Source organism: Nesoenas mayeri (genome assembly GCF_963082525.1).
Source record: "Nesoenas mayeri genome assembly, chromosome: 10".
NCBI classification, from domain to species: Eukaryota; Metazoa; Chordata; class Aves; order Columbiformes; family Columbidae; genus Nesoenas; species Nesoenas mayeri.
Window position 1 is genome coordinate 2,636,676 of NC_137560.1, and position 25,564 is coordinate 2,662,239.

Genomic DNA, 25,564 nt, shown 5'->3' on the forward strand with positions numbered 1-25,564 from the left:
TCCACGGGACTCCAGCGACCTTTTCCACTGGGGGAACTGGTCAAATAACTGAGCTTAGAACCTTCCGGCTTCAATGGCGGCAAAGTCCGCTTATTTCCCTTGTCGTTTGCTTTCACGATAAATCCTCAATGAAAACCATACCCAGCCCTTCGCAGCCTGGGGCCGGTGGCCACGGGCATGGTCTGGTACTAAGCACGGGATGAGCAGAGCTGGGCCCCGGGCAGGCCCGGCGCTAAGCTCAGGCTGAGCACTGCGGGCACGGGCAGGCCCGGCGCTAAGCTCAGGCTGAGCACTGCGGGCACGGGCAGGCCCAGAACTAAGCTCAGGCTGAGCACTGCGGGCAAAGGCAGGCCCAGCACTAAGCTCAAGCTCGGCGCTCCCAGGCCGCCTCCCCGGCCCGCCCGGGGCCTCACGGCCTCGGCTGAGGCGCAGAGCGCGGCCCCCGCCGCCTCGTCACGATAAGAGTCCCCGCGCCGCCCCCGCCGCCTCGTCACGATAAGAGTCCCCGCCCCGGGCGGCTGGAAGGCGGAGAGATCAGACACGAGATTAATCAGCTCCCTCCCCTCAAATCACTTTTGGGGCTTATTAGCATGAAGCACCACAACACAAGAAGCCGCGCACTCCCCCTCTGCTTCTCCAGACCAAAAACTGGGGAGAGGGGAAACGCCGGCCGCCGAGGCACTTACTGAACTGGAAATACGGCCACGCGTGGTTAGAACTCGCCAGAGAAATACTTTTCCCCTGTCAACACTAAGAAATGATGCCATTTTCTCAGAGTCAGTACTCAGCAATTTTGCAGGAATGAGTTAAAGCCAGCTCGCGTGTTTCTGTAGTGCATTACAGCATGAGAGAAAATGAAAGGAGACCAGCCAGTCCGGTGCTCTCAGTCTGGGGAAAAAAAACTACTTATTCAACTAGAAATTAATGTAACATTTTATTCCAAACCTTCCCCTTACAGAGTCATTGTCTATAGCAACCGTGTCCATAACATTCTAACTCTCAAGAGCACAACTTTCTAGTAAATGGTACATCTGTCAAACTGCAGGAAACATCTGGGAAAATGGTTAAATGAAAAGAAGTGAGATTAAACCTTTGTTTCCATATGGTTGGGATATACATCTAGAGTGTGTTTGTAAATGTTACCAGTTCTTTTCTTGCTCTTCTCTCAGGCTTTTGGACTGGTGTTGGATTTCACCCCTATGTAGATGCTAATTTACGTAATGTAAAATTTCCCTTTCAATAAACCGAGGAACAGCCCCCTGGGTACAAAGCCAGCACGGGGCCCAAGGATGCTGTTCCCTTCCTCTGTCACCTCGGGGTGACGCTGACACAGCCGGTGCTGCGCAGGCCGCCCGGAGCCCCATCATCCTGCGGGAGCCTCACGCTCCTTTACGATAGAAGGAAAATGAAATGGAAAAACAACCCGAAATTCTGAAGCTAGCTAAAAAAACCTTTCTGTTTGCAAGTGGGAACACCTGAGCTAACATTGCCTGACCTTAAAGTACTTCAATGGATATCCAGATTTTGACAGATCAGATGCTGGGTTTTTTGCAAGGGCTGATAAGCTATCAATCAATTTTTACCCCTGAAACTGCATGTAACAACCATTTCACATGTGCTTGGCTACACTCTCCTCAACCCAAAGGGTCCTGAGTATTTTCTCAAATTCCCCCTTCTGCAAAACTCAAGAGTTAATATTTAACTCTGAGTTAAATATTAGCTCTGTCAAGTGCATCTCTGAAGGTTCAATTTAATGTACATTTGTTGGAAAATATATAAAAATAATTTTATGTAGTGTGCGATCTCCATTAATAAATAAGAAAATATATCGATTCCATCATTCAAGGAATGCATACAGGAAAAAAAATAATTAGGAAAAGCAGTTTGAAACCTGCTCTGTAATCCTTTGTGCTTTATAATCCAAACAGCCACATTGTAACAGTCTCACTGGCAACACAGAGACTTTCAGCTTCAACAGGCCTGCTCTGAAAACACCAAATCAATCCTAAAACCCTCCATGCCAAGAGAACCCGCTGAAGATGCTGCAAGCAAAGGACATTTTGGGTATTCCAAGTTGTGTGTGATGGGTTATTTTTTCAATTTGTCACAGTAAAATGACAGCGTAAACATATTTCTTAATACCACATGAAATGCAGAACCAAAAATGCAGTAGTTAGCAGCAAAGAACGTTTCTGAGAACTCCCGCGCTATCTCTGCAACCCAGTTCCGAACCTTTTCAAGCCCCAATGGAGCTGGAACCAGCTGTCACCACCTGAATTTCTGCGGAACATTTCCTAATGGCACCGCACCCTCAGCCCGGGTGAGGAGGGAGGTGATGGAGTCCTCCTCTAACAAGGACTGTGGTTCATTGAGTGCTTCAGCTCCAAACTCCTCGCTGGGAGCTACTACCAGCTAGAAGAAGCCACGGCTGACCCTGCCTGAAGCAGGAGCTTGGATGGAATGGCTCCTATAGCCTGTTCTAACCCAAATTACTCCATGATCTTTGAACCCAGGTAACTTTCAGGACAGTTGGAGGCAGATTTTTTAAAAAGGGATACCAGGGTCATTTCTATTACAGTGTCACTAAAGTGAGCAAAGTCCGGTGGATATTCATGGCAAGAAGCTTATAGTATTTGGCCCCTTCCAAACTCCAGGAATCCAGCCTGGCTTTATGGGTCAGGTTTGCTATGATTCTTCACTGCAAGAGAAGTGAAGAGACAACCTAGAATCTGCACCAGAAGTGTCCAGGTCTGTATGGTTATGTCCAAAACTAAGTAACATCTTACAGAATACACATGAAATTCATGCACAGACCTTTATTTTATTACAAGGAAAAGCCAAAGAGTGTATCACACAAATTGAGAAATTATTATTCCTCAGACATCTACTTAACAGCTGCAAACATTTGCCCTAAGATGGTTTTCATGCAGAAATTGTCATTGTGATCCTAATGCCACCAAACAAAATGGGAACTGTGACAAAGAGATTGAGGGGAAAATATTCCATTCCCAAGCCTGCCTGTCCCACACCAAAAATGCAAACTTTCTGGCTGATGCACTCGACAAGCGAACAAAAATAACAGTCCCTTCCAATACAAATTCAAATGGCCAGTTTCACGTGTAACTTTTAGCAGTAACACAAAATCTGAATCCTTGTGAACACATCAGTGACATCAATTCACTTTTAACTTCAATACAGTGATTTGACCCCACCTTGCTAGTGTACAAACCTTTTTGAAAATTGCTCCACTACGACTACTGTTATCCATAACTGCCCTTGCCCAAAAGCAGTTCAGTTGCATATGTGCTAGTTCCTACCAAAAATCAGCAGACCCAAAACAGCTCAATGTCATTTATTATTATTAAAAAAGGGGTTTGTTCTGTTTTAGTGGTTGGTTTGGTAGGAGGTGGCTGCCGGGGGCTGCTCTCAGCTCCAGAGCTGCTGCCAGGAGAACGGGCCCTTTGTTTCCAGCTCAACTGTGAAAATGAGAAAATGCCTCCAGCCTGACAAACAAGAGCCCCACAGAACACAGGTCAGCCCGGACCTCCGCTTAAAGGTACAACATGCCGCATCCGCACCCCCTACAGCACAGCGCCCAGAAAGAGGTCACTTTACACAGGGGTTGCCACAAAACGCTAAATACACCTTGCATTTCCTAAGAAAGCCTGGCGTAGCTCTCCTGCCACTTTACCCATACTTAAAGTGCTTGTAATTCTTACATAAATGACTATTCTGCAAAGCAAGGTGAATTCGGTGAAGTCATAGGAAAACAAAGGCATGTTCCAACTTGAGGCTTAAAATAGGCTCGTCCCTCCTTTATAGAGCACCAGAAAATACAGTATGCTACAAAAGGCACGTTTTACTTCAAGCAAAAGTCTGCTTCAGCAAATGCATTTTAAGCAAAACATTTGAGGGATCTAGAAGAAAGTGTGAAATACAAATAAAAAAATTTCATATTACAATGCCACAGCTTTAATTTGGGGTGGAAATATTAGTTTTTCCCAAGTGAGAAGTTTATGGGTGTAATCTCTATGTCCACAAAACCACAGAAGCTGTATAAATACAGTCCAGTGCTGCCGTCAGCAAGGTTAGCAGGTTCACATGCTGATTTTTAAAAACTAATCCTTAAATTCTCACGTATATTTTATTATCCTAAAGCTTAGAGTTACCTCCCCTGAAAAACAGAGCCTTCTATAACTTGTGTTTTGCACAGGAAGCTATTACATATTTTAGAAACACAGGATTGCCAGGGCATTGCATTCACTCTGCACCAGTAGTTGTGTTTTCCCATGACAAAAGCAAATATACCTGAGCACAGCTCAAAGAACCCAATCAATGAAGGGAGTTACACCAGAGCAGGGAACATCTCAAAGCACTGAATTTCAGCTGCAAAGGCTGGCATCGCTGGATTTCTGATAAAATATCCAAAGCATTTAAACAGATACATTCCCACTGAACCACAGTGACTGAAATGCCAGAGAGCTGGTACCCAAGAGTTAACACCAAGTTGCCACAAAAGAGTTCTAACATTTATAATGAACCACAGCACACAATTCTTGTCCTACTTAATTACACTTCCAACCGTGATATGCCGGTGTCGAGAGGATGAACACACAACTGCTTCCCAGTTCCACCAACACAATCACAAAGACCCGAGTGTCTGAACAAGAGCTGCTTGTGGCCGTAAGGACTTCTTGTCTTCAAGCACCGACCCCCAAATCAAAAAGATCTGCCCATCTGGACACTTAGAGTAACTGCAGACATTTGGGCAGAGTGCTATGGATGTAAACAGCGCTCCGTGGCAGAGGTGTGCAGGCTGTACCCTGAACACAGCTGGGAGCGGCTGTGCCCAGGAGCACTCCTTGGATTGTCAACTCTTGCGTCCTGTGCTTTCAGGGGACTTTGTCAAAATACACAGACTTTATAGTCCAAAGCACCAAAATGTCTTTGCCACCACCAAAGATATCATGCCATCTAGTCTCTGCACCTCTGATGGATCTGCTTTTCTAAACTGAATGCTGTCAAATTAACACCTCTAGAACCTCCAACTCGCTACAATGCGACTGCATTCTTGTGATCCATAAAGTTTTCTTTTCCCCAAATCTACTGTCTTTAGTGTGAACAAGTCAAGTTTCTACAACATACTTCCCATCCCCAAAAGAAAATTTTGAGGACAGTTCCACCAAGTTTGACTAATCCATTTCTATTGTTAAACCAGAACATCATAATCCCAAAAAGATGGAAAATATGAAAAAAACATTTGAAAAAACAACTTCCTTAGTGGCGGTGGCAGTGCAATGGGAATAAAATTCAGAGAACATTGGGGAACTTTTTTGATATTTCTGAAATATCTGGATATTCAGCTATTTCAGATATTTCACAAAAGTCTGAGTTTTGTAATATTCACTTGAAAGCATATTTTCATATGGCCAGATTAAACTTATAAAATGAAGTGGAAAGAAAGATGGCCTCGTGTATGCTATTTTAGATTATGATCCATCTGCAGTAGATGGTTTAATTGAAATAGATCAAGTCCCATCACATGGACACTAGGTAGAAAACCAGTGCTTTTTATCACAAGATGCATACTTCAAGAATCAATTGAGTAAAAATGTACCATACAGGAAAAGATCAGATAGCTTTAAAAGATTTCTAAGGAATCAGATGGAATAACTACTTGTAGCTTTTAGCTTTGAACCCTGGTTGCACACGAGTCTGTTGGTTCAGACTTCATTACTTTTATGGCCTCTCACTGTATAAAGTGCTATAATGTCCGTAACTGCCAGCTGTGTTTTATTTCATTACTAGCAAATGAGTTTAAAAAAGAAAAAGAAAATCACACTTTTTCCCACAAAGTTACACAATAATTCAAAAATGCCATAAATTTATTCAGTTGTGTCAAGCATGTGTGCCATGGAAATACACCATGTGGTTCTTTCCAGTACCAGCATTCTCAGCTCCAAGGCAAGGCCATAAATAGTTAAGTTTTCGGGAGAAAGCACACGGTATGTTGTAAACAAGAAGCCTCTCTCTGCTTGTGAGCTTGCACTGTTTCGCATTGCTCCAGCGCCGGATTCCTGATTTGTAACAAATTCCAAGACTGCAGACTGCAGGCCCAGCGTCTGACTAACGCTGCGGTGATTTATTGGAGGGTGAATAGCTGTGTCCGCGTGCCGTGCCCGCGGAGCAGCGCGGCACGCGGGGAATGCGGGGCCGGGGGAGCAGCGGCACAGCCACGGCCCCGTGCTCATCCGCCCTCCGCTCGGAACGCCAGGAATCCCGCGGGCCTGCGCTCCCGCGAACGAGCACACAGCCAGAATGGCATCTGCTGCTTACCCAACACATGCACCTAACTCATCAACGCCTTACCTGCATGAAAAATTCCACATCTGACTGTCAGAGCCGTGCTGCAATCCTTTAAGTCATGTTTAGCAACAACTGCGGCTTGCCCAGTTGTCAAGGCAGGCTGGGGAGCAGCTGGCTCGCAACCTCCCAGCCTCAGAAAAATGCAAAGCACTCTGATCCTCCTCCTGCTGCTGCCCCACCCCCACCAGCCCTGTCCAGGGGAAGCAAAAGGAGCGGATTACACAGAACAAACGAACAATACTTCAGACATTGCAAGGTGAATACGTATGCTTTACTATAAATAGTTAAGCTGAGCTAATTCCTGTTACTTCATGCGGTATGAAAACAAAAGAAAACCAGAAGTCACCCATCTAATCACACCAGCCTTTGTGCAGATCCTCCATACAAAGTGGAACAAAGGAGAAAACTAGCACCAAGTTCTAGGCACAGAATGACTTTAGCGCACACAGAGATTAAGAGGACAGCACCAAACTCTATGAACCAGAGGTAACGAAAGCGAGGCACTTACAGGTGCGGGTTGAACATTCGACTCATTTTGGACACGTGGTCGTTCTCGCAGTCAAGCTCCTCGTCCCCCTGGTCCATGCTGATCTTCCTCTTGCTGGGGCTGATGGGCGGGGGGCCGGTGCGGTGGTTGGGCAGGGCCGGGGATACGGGCAGGGGCTGCATTCGGGGCTCCCCCCTCAGAGCCGCTTCACCTGCGGGAAAAGCACAAGCGAGAATGAACACGGTGGGGCCAGGAGGGTAAATCACCAGCACGATGCAGCAACCTTCCTGCAGAGAAACTTCCCAACAGATGTCAGGTCTTCACAGGCACATTCAACACGGCTGTAAGATAAATAAGGCAGCATAAACCATACTTCAGTGCTTTGTGCTGAAATAAACAGTTGAAAAAAGGTAATTCGAGAGGGGTCAACCCGCCGCAGATGATCTGAGTGGCTGAGCTCATGCATCTTTCCAACAGCATTTTTATTCAGAAGCATTCCTTCTCATGAGCTGCCATCCCAGCGCTGAGCTCTCATTACCTCATTCTGCAGAGCATGACTATTTGCAATGAAATATGCTTTGTTCCTCTTTCTTATGGTTGTGGTTATAAATTCCAGGGCTGCAGTTCACATCTATGCCAAACATTCAAGATCTAAAGCTGAATAAATGTTCAAATTCTCAAATTATTCCTGTTATAAAAAGCTATCCAAAACAAGCTTGTCTGGTGTATAACTATGCAAGGTAAAAATTAGGGAAAAACCTGGAACTTGCTGATGCACGTTTTAGGTTTGTCCTTAAATGTCCTTCTCTGTAGTTTTAAACTATGTTTGGAGCAATGAACTAAATAGCACGATTCTTCAGCGCAAGAATCGCAAAATTTCAATTTTAAGAATGTTAATTTTCAATTAGGTGGACTGGTGGTAGAGTACTGAGTAGATTATACACTTTACATGATCTAAAACTTATCAGAAAATGCCAGTCACAGCAGGTGGGAGCTGTGTATAAATAATTCCAGGAACGATACAATTAGCTTGCACATAAACACATTCACGAATTGTTACTAAGCACACGCTAAAGTCTGACCACAGTACTTTTCCCATTTCAATTAAACGTCTCACTCAATGTATAGCCCAGAGCACAGTGCTGCATTTCACTAGCCCTTACGGACTTCACTGGAACTCACATCCTTCCAGCCACAGGTCATGTTATATTTAGACCTCACAGGGATTTAAAGATGTCAAAAAACGCTTTTGGGGATTCATAAGGGGCTTGGAGAGGAAGGAGCTAAATTAACCAGGGTTACCTATTCTGGTAATAGCCCTGAAATAGCCGCTTTTGCTAGAGTTTAAAATTTGTACTTTTCCTACACTGCCAGAAGCATTTTGTTTTCTACATGGCCATAATTTCCAGAACTAAAATTAGGATAAAGTTAACTCCATGTCCAGTCCTGAGGTACCTGACAATGGAAACCTTTGTGCACCACCACGCATTTTCACATCATCACCAAGGCAGATGATTTATAAAATGCTGCCCTAATTCCACACACAACAACTGCTATTTTGTTGGGAAAAGAACGAGTGAGGAGAAAACCTCCTGAATGTTTACCAGTAAAAACAAGCATTTTGCCAATTTAGTCAGCATAATATAAACTAGTAGAATATACCACAAGTCATGATTTCTATTAAAGACTCTGGCACTGAATCTAAATAGGAACTTTCCATCTCAGCTCTAAACAGTAAAAACTGTGCTGTACTGCACATGCCCCGAGACAGACACTGAGACCCTCCTGCTGGAAACAACCGCCCCGCTCATTGGGAAGCCCTGCACAACACAAGCTTTTAACAAAAAGATCTCCCATAAGAAATCATCTTCCTATTAGTCAAGTTTCTGCATTTTTCCTTAAGCCTTTATATTCTGCCCGTTGAAACCTCCACCTACATGATGTTCATATTCTAAACTTTAGAAGTGAACCACATCATACCAGCTTCTCTCACTGAGGAATCTCCCTCACTTCTATCTTTGAAAAAAAATAAGCTAATAGCAATGTCAAAAGACAAAACTTCCACCAACCAAGGTCTGCACTACTTCCACCCCTGCTGTGCAATCCCTCTCCTCTGCAGGATCTCAGATCACCTCTGGAGACTCAGACACGAAACTCCACTGCAGGAATTATGAACTCCGTGTAGGCCCCACACTCCTGCTGACTCCTGAGAGCTAATGACAGGAACGCGGGCAGTTCAAACATCCACGTAAAGCTAACGCTGGTGTTCGCAAAACACAACATCTCTAGACATTGTCCAATTTAGTAAGTTAGAAACTTTTTCCCAAACAGCAGCTGGGAACTTGATACGCTGCAATTACCTCAGTGGGGGACTGGACTGGATGATCTTTCGTGGTCCCTTCCAATCCCTACATTCTGTGATTCATCTTATTACACGTAAGGTAACAACAGTGTTTGTATATTAATATCCTGATTGAGTGCAAAATCTGGTAGAAATGGTATTGCTATTTTACGTTGGAATTAAAGAAACCCATTTTAAAACAATTCATCAAAGAAAGGAATGGCTCCTGATTAAAGCCTGTCAAATTGGGTAATGCATTTTCCTAATTCTGTGGTAATTATGCAGGAGACACTAGGGCCTCCAGATAAACATCCCAGAACCGTCCCGTGGATCTGCAGCACCACAGGGCACCTTGGCCAAAGTTAGTCAAACCAACAGGACTTCAAGGAGGCCACCAAGCAGCTCAGGAGGGGACACGAGTGGCTGGTGCTCAGCACCTTGCCAGACACAGGTACCAGACAAAGAAGTCCAGATAACTGGGTAAGATCACAAGTTACCCTACACTGTTTACAGGGATGAATTGCATATTCATGTACTATATCTGTACTGCACCAGGAGTTATCTTGTGGCCTGCAATTTGATTTGGGATAAGACTGTATTTTATTTAAATAAAAAAGGGACTTTTTCCCCCACCACTTTCCTTCTTACTGAACGTGAATTTAACCAGTGAGGGAGAAACCACAGCAGTCTCCCACACAAATGCTGTTTGACTGCCTAGATTTGTCTCCCCGCCCGCCCGCGCTCCATGGCAACCAGACTCGCATCACAGCTGGCGAGGCAGCGCCGATACAACAACTGGGCTTCAGAAAATTCCCCCAGTCCAAACTCCAGCCCTCAAAATCCATTACTGTGACGGCTTGTGTCTGCGCCATCACTGAGAGCAGAGATAGCAAACACATTTATTGTGCCGCTCATAATGCAGCTCTTTGTTCCAGCAAGCAGCTGGGGTAAGGCACTCCAGATCTGTTTTCTGATAGTTCAACTTAGTAGTTGCCTTTTTTTCCTTATTATTAAAACTGTTCAGCAACGTGATAAAGCACAGACAAGCTAGAGAGTGATAACAACGTGACGTAGCGTCTGCCTATAGAGCAGTTCTGCAGTCTGTGCAGTCAGCGAGAATATTCTTTATCTTAACCACTTACGAGCTTAAACTGAAAGTGATTCAAATTAACACATGCAAATTAAATGTCTGTAAAGCCAGCATGGCTCTTTCCAGCCAGGTACCCCACCAGGACAGCTCTCTGTGAACAGTGGATCTTTAACCCTGTTTGTGCTTCTCTGGCAGCCCCATCAGCAGAATCCGCATCCCCACCAAAATGTCCGTGAAGCACAAACAGCACAACAGCAGAAGCTGTGTTTTTACAAGGGTGCGTTTGATAGCAAGACACCAGAGAAGTCTTCAAGTAGGTCTGAGAACTCCAGGTCTGAGAACCAAAGACTGGAAAAACAAATACACAGTGTTTTGGCAGCTCGCTTCCTTCCTCCCTGCCCAGCACCCCCGGGCGGCTGCGCCACGCTGCGTGCCGACCCTCCTCCCTCCGCGTTTCCTCCCTCCCGCTGGCTGCCACTAATGCACAAAATCTGAGCATTCGTTACAAACCCAGAAATGAAAGGCTTTGTCTTTCCAACTGCAGAATGACATGATACAGGCCTTGAGACAGACTAAAATAAAACACCTTGAAAGAAAATTCCAGCACTGCCCTTGCCCGTTTTACTCTTCCATTCTGCATCTGACAAAAGGATTCTCCATGAGAGTAAATTCCTGACATGTTTATTGACTTCAAAAAACAATTAAAAAAAAATCATCACTTGTAGTTTCTGTCAACGGGGCCCTTACCTTTAAGGTTGAATTACTGTGACCTCAGGCCACTCAATTAATTAAGTCATGGGCATAAGAGTTTACCGGACTTTAATTACTGTGCATTACACCTTTAATTACCTTTGCGAATAATACCTCCATGCAGAGAAACTCTCATTAGTAGGAGGAGTTGCCTCGTGTTCTTAGGGCCAGATGTTCCCAGGAATCACCCATATATGAAGATCTTCAAGAGCAGTTCTCTCTCCTGATCCAAGATCAAAACTCAGCCCTCATGACATATGAAGCATTTATTTCCTTCTCATATATTGTAACAATCACGAGAGTAAATCACAAGTAGGTTGGAACGATTTTGTAAAATATTGTACATTTTCTTCCACTATCTCAATCCCAGAAGTCAGTCTGTGCCAACATAAATTGGGATAAATGGCATAAAAATTCCAATTCATGAACAAAAATCACAGGATCTGAGATATTAAATACCAAGTAGGGAAGTTGCCGCAAATTACTCAATTCAACAAGTCATCAAAACAAGTTATTAGACCAGCAGAATCACCATACAGTACTGCAGAACTGATCTGCAGATGTTGCCAGCTGCCTGGTCTGGGTATTACTGCACAGCACATTATACACTGCAGGAGGATGGATATCCTTAAAATTGTGACATTCCCCAGAAATTAAATCTCTGCGAAATAGTTAGACTACAGACAAAAGTATGTAATTTATGGCAGATTTGCTTCACATGCTTGACCAAATGAAATTAATTAATCCGTTCAGACTCCTGAGTACCAAATCTTCAGTTCATGGAAAAAATATTTTAAGCAGCAGTCACAAAGTATATTTATTTATGTAATTGCTTAGTAGTTCTGTAACCCCCACTCAAACAAACAAAAAAAACCCCTTATGTAAAAACATAATTTTGCACCACCGCTTTATTTCCGAATTCCAGTTTCTATAAAAGATGATTTAAACTGAGCTTATTTAAGATTTAATCCTGGGAAGAAGTCTGCCAACCACTGTGAACAGTCCCAGTAGTCTGTATTTCCTTTGCAGTATATAAACCAGGCCTACCTGGAGAGCATAATGAAACAGCACACTGCAGGAAAAACAAAAAACTAAGGATAAATGAGAACAGCCTAATCATAAAATGCTGCTATGAAATGAGATCTTGGAAATATTTTTGAGTATAATTGATAGATTTCAGCAGCCAACTCACTGATTCATTTATCTGACACATATTTTACTGACTTTCGTGTAATATGACAAAAAGCTAATTTAGTAGAAACCAAAAAGCCACATACACATGTACAGAAAAACTGGCAGAAGCTGTGCTCATCCGCTTACAAAACATATGAAAAGCACTTACTCCTGGAACCAAGGTCTGGCTACCACTGTGCAGAGATATGGATGCCAGAAAACCCATGGCCAAAACCAAAATACAGTGATTAAATCGACTATTCTGTTCTGGCTCCTCCATCTGACCATGCCTGCCAATGGGAGACATATTACGCTTGACACCGCGAGCAGGAACAGAAAACGGTGACCTCCGTGTTCCGTCACCTCCCCTCACTTCTTTCCTCTTCTTCCGGCCAAACGACGGCACAAAGAACGAGGCGCAGCAGCTGGGCGCAGAGTGCAGGCGTGCGCACTGGAGGAGCCCTCCAAAAACCACCAGAGCTGAGCGGCACACACTAAAGTAGATTTCAACCTAACAGCTCTTGAAAATGCTGTATTATATTCCAAAAAATTGCATCAGGAAAAGTGCCTCCCCACACCTAACTGAGACTGGGTTTGCTCCTTCAAATGGACTGCGAAAAACTGACATCGTTATTTTATATTCTCTCTCTTATTTTATTGCAAAAGCACAGCTGTACAAAACAGCGCATGCATATTCTGTCCACATAAACTGACTTGCATGGATAACTGTTTTGGTCCTACAAGCCACTTCACGAAAGGAAGTAAAAAGTCCCTGCGACCCATGTAAACTAGGATTGAAATAAATTCTCTTCACTCTGCCAACCAGGTACCAATTGAACGAGTCTCCTTTAAACACAGTTTTGGTGTTGAGTAAAAAAACCCAAACTTTAAAAAGGATATTGGTAAGTAGGCAAGAAACTGATGGCATGGAAAGAAGAGCAGCTGATACAGCACAAAGAAAGCAGGATGGAATAAACTGTAGTGCTCCGGTCTGCTAATATTTCCTGACAAATTTCAGTTTTTGCACCTCAACAGTGGTGACTGTGGGGCTGCGTTCAGTTCCAGCCCAGCACTGAACTCAAGCTTAGGTCTAACTGCAGAGCCTGAGACTACTTCATAGATTTGCAGATCCCCCTTTAAGGTAACGTGCCACTTCGCTAACTCTTGCGGCACCCTTCTGGGCTGAAAGTCTAAAAAATCGTCCTTGTTAACATCCATGTCCAAAAAGGATTTCCCTGAGTCCAAGACTGCGACGGGATTTTTGCTGCTCCCGAAGAACACTCCTTTCTCAGCCTCTTCGCCGGCTCTCCCAGGGAAAACTTGTCTCCAACGCTTGAAGTCAACCAAGAGGGACTAAAAATGAAGACAAGTGATCGTTGTACATTGGCTTGACACACTGGAGAGGCTCCCACAAAGAAAGGCAAAGCTTTCAGGTGAAAGCCACAACAGTCAATATACTGGTACATAAAGGAAACTGCCAGAAGTGCACAGGCAGCCCCGCGTTAGACACTTCAAAACCAACAATGATACTCTGCTGACTCCTCAGCCTCAGTGCACATCCCATACAGACAGCTGCACGTCACTTGTGTTTGGTGCACAACAGCACGGCCCGGCAACAGCATCCCAACAGGGAGCGGAAAGGAAAGGCAAAGGGAGACGCATCATTTACGTTTTGAGCAGAAGACAGTAAAATTCACGTTCTTGTATAGGCTTAGAAAACATTACTTTAGTATTTACTGGTCAGCAAGAGATACATGATCCATTTAACTCCCTGGCGAAACATACTGCACTGTGAGTACCACACTCCACATACACCAATACTGAAACATGGTAGGAATGTTTGCTCCTCTGTGCAGCTGCAATCTCTGAAGGTCCCAGGTGAGGGTCTGTGAGACACTCATTTCACCCATGAATGCTCATGGGGCACACACGCTTGAGAAAACAGGAGACAAAGACCAAGCAGGTTACAGCACCTCCTAATATAGCAGTTAACTCCAGAATATGTAATTAAAACTACCACCATGCAAAGTTTAAATAATAATGATATCATCAGAACTCTGCTTCCTTTAGTTTATTTGCAAAGCTTTAATATACAGCATTCTGTCACATTTCTGATAAGTACATCTGAAAAGTTGACAGATTAAAAGATTTACTTTTATCAGTGTGGTAATGTGATTTTATTAGAAATGTAAAAACACTATCAATTACCAAAAAAAATGAATGAAGTATAACTGTAGGTTAATACGTTGAAGACGCTGCTCTCCAAAGAGACGGTGGTTTCCAGATCCAGCTGTTCTTGCATTTGCCACCCAGTGGAATGACTGGCTGTGTGACACCAAAGAGGAAAACTGCCCTGATGGAAGACGGGACAGAAACCACAGCAAGGTCACAACAGAGAAATTGTTAGATTGGGCATTTCAACATACTAAATAATACCTTGTGACTGTATTTTCACACAAAGGCAAAGGGAGACAAATAGGAAATTCAACTTGTGAAAGCTCCAATTTGAATAATTCCTCCTAAGTAGACAAAGACATTTGCGACCCTCCCTCTGGTTCTGTTTTTTGGTTGGGTTTTTCCACTTGGTTGGTTATTTTACTGTTTCTGTTGGTGAGCAGCAGCGCAAGCACTGAGGTCTGGAACAGCACCCTCTGCTCCAGTGGCTGAGATTTCATGGATACGATCCTGCGACACCAATCACACTCTAGACCACTGCGCCGCGTAACCAATGCCCTTGTGGATGCCAGCAGCCAGCATGTTCTACGGCACCGTGCTTACAAAAAAAATTTGAGATGCCTACTTGTAATGGGTTCATACTGAAATTAAATCCAAACTGTGCACTGTTTCTTTCATAAGTTGAAACAAAAGGTGCTACGCAAAGGTAAAAAAAAAAAAAAAAAACAAAAAAAAAAACAACAGAAAACCCCCACTATATTCCACTTACTTAAACTAGAGTCTGTTTTTAGATACACTGCAAGGTTTTCTGTTGTTTACTATAAACATGCTCTGAACACCTTTTCTCACATTGTTCTCCTTTGCTACATGTGGAAAAATTCACAGCACCAATAAAAATGAGCTGTCCAAAAGAGCCAATACTGCACTTTCAAGCAATGTTTCTTTTATTTCCATTTTCTTTTTCCCCAGATTTCCTACCTGGACAGTAGAAGGCCCTCAAGAGTGGATACAAATGCTGTTATTTTTAAAATACAAACACAAAAGCAAATACAAGCACAGAGGGCAGGAGGCAGGCAGGAGCACAGCCGTGACCACCCGTGCGCACGGACACGACCAGCAGCTGCTCCCCGCTCACCAACACCACCATCTCTTCCTAAACCCAGATTACACTGGGCCTAATGAACACAGAAAAGCTTCCATTTCAGTTTCGGTTTTCTGGTACCTGATAGCAGCCTGTCTGGAAGGGACTCATGTATTTAAGGAACACTGAGCCTCTTCAACCGAGCTGGACAGAACAGCGAAGACTTAAACCCACAGAGCGTCAGAACAATTCCAACCCATCTCCCACAAAGAATCCATTGTGAAGAACAAAATCTCTTTGTCCTTCAAAAGGGGCTCCAAAATCCCTTCTCCAGTGGGAAAGCAAGAGAGCAATGACAACTGCGCAGGGCGGCCCAGCACTGAATCCAGCAGAAACGACACGAGCCATTGAGATGAAAACAAGACAGTCTTTTAATCATGCTATTTACATTGAAAATTAGGAGGACGTGTCAGCTGCCAAGTCCTTCTGGGCAGGGTTTTACTGTAACTGCTGGCAGTGGGCTGAGATATGAGCCAGCCACAAGAGAAGGGATTTGAGCTCATCAGCAGCACTGCGAGGCTGGATAATTTAGATCCTTCAACCCACTGGCCTGGTATCATTGCGAGAACCCAGCAGTCCTCCTCAGCAGTGTTTTAATAACCAAAACCTTGCAACAGCTACACCTTCTAGAAGAGCCCAGAGAACAGCGTGCTTCATAAGATGGAGAGGATGCTGTATGATTTCTCCAGGGTTACAGGTGCTGGTATAAAGAAACATTAAAAAAAAATCAAAAGTATTACCATTGTTGCTGAAAGGATTGTCTCCAAAACAAACAAACAGGCACATACCACCACTGAGGAAAAAATACAATTAATTTTGTTCCTCTCACATAGCAGTTTTTAATCTTTGGTTCATGACATGCAACTAAGTAATTTTACTGTGGGGGAAAAAAAAAAACAAACCAAAAACTTGCTATGAAGAGATCCACAGAAAAAAATCAGGTAACCACAGAGCACAAGAGCTTGGAAACCATTGTTCCGCTTGAAGATTCAGCTGTGAAAAACGTGGTTCCAGAGAACATTATTAATTCCTCCTCCAAAGGACTGAAGATACTAGATCTGAATCGAAGCTGCTACCGCCCCACTGCAGCAGCCAGCCCTGCTCCAGGGACTGCCGGAGGCTGCCAGATCCAGAGGGGCATCATAGTGGGGCAGACGACGCTATGGGGCTCGGGGACAGCGGGGAGCGCCTGAAGCAGAGCTGGGCTGCTTATTTCACAAGAAGGAGCGTGGTTTATGGGGCCAAGTTGCAGGGTCACTTAAAATAAATGTTCTCTCCAAGGAGAAGCTCCAGCAGGGAAGACAGAGGGAGGGATTGTGTTTGCTACCAGATCACACGCTGCCCCGACAGCCTTTCTCACACTTCTCTGGGCACTGAGGGCAGGTTTTCCAGAACTCTCGGAAAAGCAAGGAACAAGCAGAAATTAGTATTTTTTATGTTATCTTGGCAGTCATGGGATTGCAATAGGTGAGCAGTACCAAAGCTACACTGTGCTTCAAAGACCTTTAATTAGGGCTTCGTATTCCTCCCCCTATACCTACTAGTCTTTAGCTGAATCTCCCTTTTGATTAACTTAACTCCAGGCTTCTTGTTTGTTTATTTCAAAGTTGCAGAAATAACTCACTCCTGAAAACAAACAAACAAGCAAACAACCAACACCACCACCACAGAAAAGGCAAGGAGGAGCAGAGGGGTTGATAAAGCAAAGGTAACAAAAAATGTCAGTTGTGTATCTGTCCCCCACCACTCACATGATACAAGCTCCACAGGATCCGGAAATTAAATCTCTCACTCCATTACTATGGTATAACTTCCCAGACAATTATCTGTTAAACCCTTCCCCATTATACCCGAATGACATACATCCCAAACACTTCTGCAGATCTCTACCCTCCATCACGCGATAAAGACATTTCACCCCATAATTAAGCGGGCACTTTATCAAATACCACTGTGACCTTTTTTAACAGGAGCAAACAGCCACTTTGAGGGTTGCCTTGATTAGAAAGCTTTGGAAGCGCCGCTTTGGGTCAGAAATGGGCGATGAGCTTGCCTGTGGCCCAGCCCCGCATTGCGTGACCACAGCTGGGCTGCTATTTGACTGAAGTTTCTCATCCCAACTCACCTGCTGAAGGGAGCACAGAACAAACCATCAGCACCAGTGGGCACGCTCCTTTACGCAACTCGACAGGGCTCAAACATAAAAGAGCAGCCCTGCAGAGGCCCCGCAGCTCAAACAAGTCAACTTACAGTTCTTCCGTCGCACTGCTCCTGTAAGAGCTCATCCCTTGGACCAGCTAACAAGACCCAACCTCTTCCACCAAAAGATTTTGCCAACCCAGTTTGGAAGGGCTGATAAACCGCAGGCACAAGAGATTTCAGCCCAAAAGCTCCTTTCCCCCCCATGCCTGCTGAGCAGGACTGAAGCATCTATGTATCATCACTCCAAGTCTTAAAGATCAGGGCTTTTATCTGCTTAGCTAATTACAATTTCTATTTGCACATCTCGAACAGGTGAAAGCACTCTTTGTTTACTAACAGATCACAGTAAGCTTTTGCAGCTATGGTGAATTATTACAATCAAGGCACTTTGAATGTCACCATCAGCTTTATCCCTGACTAATGTGAATGTAACCAACTACAGATATTTCTCCCCTCTGTAAATAAGGATAGCGTTCATTGTTTACTTCTTGGAGGTAGCTGAAGGTTGAATTAAATAGGCTTCTGTGAGGACTAGGATTGTGCAGAGTGGATTAAAAAATGTATATATATGTATATATATATATACACACACAAATACATTGCAATGAGTATTAAAATGCTTGTTATCGTACTTGCTTCTAAATGGACTCATTGAGAAACACCTGAAACCAAACATGGTAGTGTTCCATTTACTGTACTACAATGAACTTTGTACATCCCCAGGTGCTGCGAAGGCATCGTGTACCTCAGAGCAGTTATAGCCACAGAAATTAGGAGTTTTAAGGATTTTTAAAGGAAGATAGCTCATCAGAAAAAAATGAAGTTAAGTTAGACACATTTATTATAAACCACTGATAAGGGAAGCTTTTTCTAAGAGCGAGAAACTAGTCAAGCATCTGTAAACATCACTGCTAATGCGGGAGTTGCTATTTCTGCCACCTCTGGTGAACAGCTCGGTGTGATGCCTACAGCACGACAGGAGCACAGTGCCGGACTGTAACTGAGCCGCTGGTTCCAGAGCATTCAGCAGGAAAAGCGCCCACGTCAGCGTCCCCGGGCCGGCTCGCTGAGACCCCACCCGCGCCAACCAGAGCACCGCGGCTCCCGTGCTGCCACGGCAGGAACTGCAGGGTGGGGGTTACACAAGCAGCGATCCACTCCAGATGTCTGAGAGGACATCTAAAAGATCCAGAGCACGGGGAAGCACATTAAAAAAAAATCTCCTTCAATTCCATAAATATTTATACTAAATCCAAGAAACTGGCTGAGTTCAAACTTGTTCTGTATGAATCATACAGCACTTCCCTCACCCCATCTTCATTTAATGTGTTCTGCACAAAACCACCACAAAGGACGTACCATAGTTACGTCAGCTTTTTTTTTCTATATGCTAAGAGTACTTTGTGTAGAGCTCCTGCTTTAGAACAGATTGCTTTCCAAAGAATATAAACAGAACAACTCAATAGCCTTATTTTCCTTGGCTAGCTCTTCCGTGGCATTCAGTGGCCCTCCTAGACAATTTACATTCAGAGAAATAGTTTCTTTTTAACTGGACAACTTTTATTTTCTTCATACAGCCATTTAATTACAATTAGCAAAGTAACACAGAGAAAACAACTCCAATTTAGTAAACAGGAGCCAAGAAACAATAATTTTCTGAAAGGTTCCGCCCTGAAAGTGACAAAACCTTCTAATTTTGCAAATACCCACATTTATTTCTGGAAGTGAGACATACCAAACATTAACAATTAAGTAACAAAACTGGAAGTCACAATACCATCCCTGAAGTGCCACCAGCGTGCACTTACGCCATCTGTAAAATGAGTATACAGTCATTCTTCAAAAGGCAACAGCTATTCCAAAAGATCCCCTCAGCAGCTTCAGTTTTCACTCGTACTGTGCAAAGGATTGCTGGGCTGGGAACATCAGAAATGGTGACTACAGGAGCTATCGACAATCTGCTGTTTTGGGATTTCTGGTTAAAAATAATAAGAAGAAACATTGCAATATCAGCTTCCATTCCTGTACAGCTGTGCCATTCCTACCCTTCTCCTGAATCTCGCTTCTAACTATAACCCATCTTTAAAGGCAAAACAACTATTTCTGCATGCTGAGGAATAAATACTAAGTCTTGCAAATCCGGGAGGTGTAACGTCGAGTGGTTTCCATGCCTGTCACATGGGTTTCCAGGAAAACTACTGCTTTTTGAGCACAACTGGTTCCAAACTTTTCCTGGGAGAGCAAATATATTTCCTGGAACCTGCCAGCCATGCTTGGAAGAACAGGAGGAAAGTTATACACTGCTGTGTCTGACTCTCACAGCGGACAAGGAACACTCCAAAATGATGAGGAGTAAAAAATAACCAGTCTTAGAACAATCAACGATAGACAATGTGTATTACAAAGAGACGGAGCCACATCTTTTTCAAAGTAACTAAGCTGCACCTAGCTGCTAAAGGCATACTTGCAACAAAAGGCTATAAAATTCCACTTCATCCCCAAATTACCTACTCCATCCACATACACTACGTTATGGACGAGCTTCTCCTACAAACCCAAGACGAGGCATGAAGTGTCAGGTAGCGTTTTTGGCGGGGAAGGCTGGACTGCACCATGCGTTACTGTGTTTGACAAGTGCTTGTTTTAAATGCTAACAACAACCAACTTAAAAACTGAAGAAAAAAAGGTGTTACTTTTAAAAAACATGGTACCAAACAGTGCCATGAAACTTAGGTTTACCTTTAGGAAAACATTCTGAACTCCATTTCACACTTTTTTACCCCCTACACTTGTATTAGTTTTTAACCAAGCTAATCAGCACTTAGATTCCTATGAAAACCAGATACCTAAAGACGTTTGATGAAGCCTCACCACCTCACTGAGGTTTCTGGATGACTTTTTCTTTGGCTGGCACCAACGCTGTGGTGGTCCCTGAACATCATCACTTCAGCTTCACCAAGGCTACAAGAGAATGCTGCATGGAGCTCCTTCCTAACAACTCAAACGCTCCCAGCTCTCCTCGCCTTAGAAGCAGCGCCACACTACTACTGATGAGAAAACTCTTCCAACTCCAGCCATCTGTAAGATGAGGTTCACAAGTTGACAGAGATAACCCTAATCAAGAGCTCAGCTGTCTGTTGTGCTGGATGGCCCATGGGCTCTCTCTGTCCCACCAGGACCCAGAAGACGTGCCTGTACACCCCAAGCTCCATGCACCTGTGGGGACGGGCATGAGAACATCAGCTTCCCCAGAAAAAAAGGCTGCTAGAGTAGATCTGCCTCCAGGAAATTAAAACTGTGCATCATGACTTATATGTTACTGCACTGAGTGTCTTGGCATACAATCACAGAATAATTTTGGTTGGAAGAGACCCTCAAGATCATCGAGTCCAACCATAACCTAACCTAACCCTGGCCCTAACAACCTTATCTATGCACCTTTTAAACCCCTCCAGGGCTGGTGACTCCAGCATTGCCCTGGGCAGCCTGTTCCAATGCCCCACAGCCCTGTGGGGAAGAAATTGTTCCCAGATCCAACCTCAACCTCCCCTGGGCAACTTGAGGCCGTTTCCTCTGCTCCTGGCGCTTGTTCCTGGGGAGCAGAGCCCGACCCCCCCGGCTCCAAGCTCCTTTCAGGCAGTTCAGAGATCAGAAGGTCTCCCCTCAGCTCCTGTTCTCCAGCTGAACTCCCCAGGTCCCTCAGCCGCTCCATCACACTTGTGCTCCAGCCCCTCATGGTGCTCACAGACCAGCCACGCTCCAGCTCCACCTATAGCACGCACCATGTACCTATAGCACGCACCAGCTTTTTTCTAACATACACGGCTTTTACTGACCGGGACGGGAAACAACAACTCTGTGTACAGCAATCCTTCCACGCTCATTTGTAAAGTGATTCTCAGGGAGATGATACAGACGAGATGATGAGGAAAAAATTGGCTGGCTTCAAAAAGGAAATTAAACCAAAAAACACTCATGATTCTTTAACACTGAAAAAGTATAATACCGTTTTTGTAAACTCTCCTCCAGAAACTTGTATTCATCACTACCTCATGCTATTATCAGTGAAAAATTATAGGCTCTGTCCTGCTGGATTATTGTCAGTGTAAACAACTTTGCTAAATTGCTTGGCACACCGTCTGCATGCAGCATGTTAAAGCTCTGCACTCTATGCAGCCAAAATCAAATATAAAGGCCCATCTGTATTAATCCTCAAGAAGAAATTAATAGACAACTATTTTCATGTAAAGCAGATATTTTAAAAAGGCAAACCCAATACATATGGATGAACTTTTCATTCATAATTTTAGATGCCCCACAATGAAGACTGTTGTTTGAGCTCTATTTTTTCCTCTCACAGTTCTCCATACAATACAGCGCATTGTTCAAACTCCAGAGCAATTTAAGGTTTTTCAGTGTCTCCTAAAAATCCCTGGATTTATATCCAAAGAGACCTGGCACCGTAACAAACTTGACTTGTGAGTAACAAGTTACAGCCTTTAAGCAAATTGCTCATTAGCACAGAATTCAACTTACTGCTACAAACCTCACTGCCTCTTATCTCAGAAAAAATATGCTGCCTATCTTATCTACCAAAAGTTGTGGGATAACCCACTATTGTATTTGTTTGGTTTTTTTCAATTTCCTTGTTTGAGTTCTCAGTACAAATGCTGAGCCAGCATCAAGGATGAGGAGAACAACACAACTTCAGGGAAAAAATGCTTACGTATGACCTACATCTATCCTGCCTTTGATGAGTGAGGAAAATGAACTGAATTTTGATGTCAGTACTGAAAAGGTTATTCCCAACTTCCAGCTAAGAGGAAATGAGTAAGAAAAGCCCAGCTGTGAAGCTGGAGCTCTTTTGTTTTTCCCTGAAGACAAAAGATATTGATAAAGCAAATCCCACAGAATTTTCTATAAACGGGGAATTTTCTGTAGGTGCATCTTAATTTACATGACTTCGACCAGAAATTTCACACTGCATTACAAATAAGAAAACTCAATTCACCATTAAAGATATTTTTATCCCCTTTATTGTTCCACTAATTTTTAATAGAAGAATAGCATTGAAGTCTTTTTTATGTATTTAGTAACTAAACCAAAATTCACAGTTAACAGGAGAAACCGATGTTATGAACCCAAAGTAAAACGCAAGGTCAGCAAAGAAAACGGACGGCAGCTGCTCTTTAGAACTTAGGAAAACACGTTGCATCTCATCAGAAAGCAAATGAAGTTAGCAGAATCTGTCTCAGGTGCCTTCTTTGACATCAAACATCTAAAGTGGCCTTTTTGGGATGAAATGCATCTCTTCCAAAAGCCTTGCAGTGCCCTCAGAAGCCGTGTGGCTGTGCAAGCTCAGAGCGGCACCAGCTCGGGCCTCACTGCTACAGGAAGGCTGTGAAATAATTACATAATATGCCACTAACAAATGTAAGCTGTCCTGAAACCAAAAAGAGGTGTTTTTCTACAAATCTGGATCCAATTTTCTTCATTAAAAAAAAAAAATCCAGCCTTCTGGACAGTCCAGAGAACTCTGTATAACCATTCTGAGTGCTCCAAGCCTCATAACGTGCCTGGGGGATTTCTTAGCATCTTATTGCAATTCTTTATACCTTTCCCAGCACAGCAGGTCAAGCCTTGAGAATGCAGTAATAACACAAAGCATTTGAACACGGGCGAGAAAGGAAGGAAGACACAAATCTGCCTTCCAACACACAACCATCTGTATGCTCCCTTAGACAAACGACGAAATGAAACAAATCTGCACCTTCTCATCCATATTCTATGGGAAACGAGGAGCCAAAACTCACGGGGCTGTCCCTGCACCCACCCCGGAGCTGGGTCACCTGCCAAGCGTTCTGCTGAGCTCCAGGCCCTCCTGCCGCTGCCGCACACACCAACCACAGACGGAGAATATTCAGCTGAAGTGAAGGGAGTTTCCACCACAAAACAAGACGCAGATGTTGCACCTCTGAATCCCTGCCCGCAACGAGCGCCCATCATTCGATGGGAAGCGCTGGGAATGGAGACTGGTACAAAATGGTTCTGCCTCGAGGCCTTGGCACCTCGGCGAGGACAACAGCCTCCCAAGAGCTTCCCCATGTCTCTGAGCTCGTTAAGAAGAAAACAATGATGTGAAGATGAAGCACTACTCATTAAACTGGCCATTGTTGATCCCCGGCAGCAAAGGAGGGTATCAGATGTATTCACGCCATCAGCATTCAGATGCTGAGGCAACAATTCTCTGTTTTTTCTTTTCTAGTATAAGTTGGGGAACGAGCTGTTGGAGAGCAGTGTAGGGGAAAGGGACCTGGGGGTCCCGGGGACAGCAGGGTGACCACGAGCCAGCACTGGGCCCTTGTGGCCAGGAAGCCAATGGGACCTGGGGTGGGTTAGAAGGGGGTGGTCAGTAGGTCAGAGAGGTTCTCCTGCCCCTCTGCTCTGCCCTGGGGAGACCACACCTGGAATCTTGTGTCCAGTTGTGGCCCCTCAGTTCCAGCAGGACAGGGAACTGCTGGAGAGAGTCCAGCGCAGCCACCAAGATGCTGAAGGGAGTGGAGCATCTCCCGTGTGAGGAAAGGCTGAGGGAGCTGGGGCTCTGGAGCTGGACAAGAGGACACTGAGGGGGGACTCATTCCTGGGGATCAATATGGAAAGGGGGAGTGTCAGGAGGATGGAGCCAGGCTCTTCTGGTGACAACCAGGGACAGGACAAGGGGCAATGGGTGCAAACTGGAACACAGGAGGTTCCACTGAAAGATGAGAAGAAACTTCTCCCTGGTGAGGGTGTCAGAGCCTGGCCCAGGCTGCCCAGGGGGGTTGTGGAGTCTCCTTCTCTGCAGACATTCCAACCCGCCTGGACACCTTCCTGTGTAACCTCATCTGGGTGTTCCTGCTCCATGGGGGGATTGCACTGGATGAGCTTTCCAGGGCCCTTCAACCCCTGACATTCTGGGATTCTGTGAAATATATGACAATGAATTGCTTTAAATGGTTGATCATTAAGTGTCACTTTCCCACTGGCAAAGACTAAACATTTTCATTTGAATGATTTAAGAGTTTTATTTCACTGGAGAGGAAGGCAAAACTCAAATGCTCTCTTTCATGCAAATTGTTAAGAGAAACACTATGTTGTTAAAATTAAGATTTTACTCCAAAAGCATTAGAGTTGAGATTATCATGGAGCATCACAAGGAGCTCAAAGCTAGTAGTAATATTAAGGAAACCCTCAAAAGGATGCAAATTATCAGTATAAAACAACCAACCTGTGGTTAAAAGTTATGGACCCCCTTTCAAAATCCCTCTTGCCTCATCTCTGCTTATAATCCTTTTGCTGGCTGTGGCTGTGTCAATGACATGAGTGTGCAGGACTGTCCATCATGTCACAGAGTCACACAAGTGTGGAGCCTCGCCAGTCCAACCCTCCTGCTCAAAAGCTCAACTGGGGCAGGTTGCTCAGGGCCATGACCACCTGGGTTCTGAGTATCTCCAAAGACAGAGACACCACCACCTCTCTGGGCAACCTGTGCCAGCGTTAGAGCAACCTCACAGAAAAAAAAAAAAGATCTTATGTTTGAGAAAACAGTCACCTTCAGTTCAGTTTCCGTACTATGAAGCGGTCAGCCAAACCTGCAACACAACTTTATTTCTTCATGGTTAACAGAACTGCCAGATCTCCCATTTGCCCCCAAGTGCAACAACAGGAACACTTCTCTGCCCAGAAAGCAGAGCCCATCTGTATCAGTCACCATTCTACCTTGTTCCTCCAGACCTCCACCAAGTAAACCAAAACCAGAAATACGCTTTAGGAAGTGAACAGCACTCTGTCAATGAACAT

The 25,564-nt window shown here is 44.3% G+C and overlaps 1 protein-coding gene across 2 annotated transcripts in view; it reads right to left on the reverse strand.

Moving 5' to 3' along the window:
- Positions 1 to 25,564, reverse strand: part of VGLL4 (vestigial like family member 4) — an 89,523-nt gene that overhangs the window by 18,741 nt on the left and 45,218 nt on the right. For both annotated transcript variants that reach the window (XM_080350481.1, XM_080350480.1), the window contains one exon: positions 6,875 to 7,064. In XM_080350481.1, the coding sequence (XP_080206607.1) occupies positions 6,875 to 7,064 (190 nt within the window). The remainder of the gene's footprint in view (positions 1 to 6,874; positions 7,065 to 25,564) is intronic.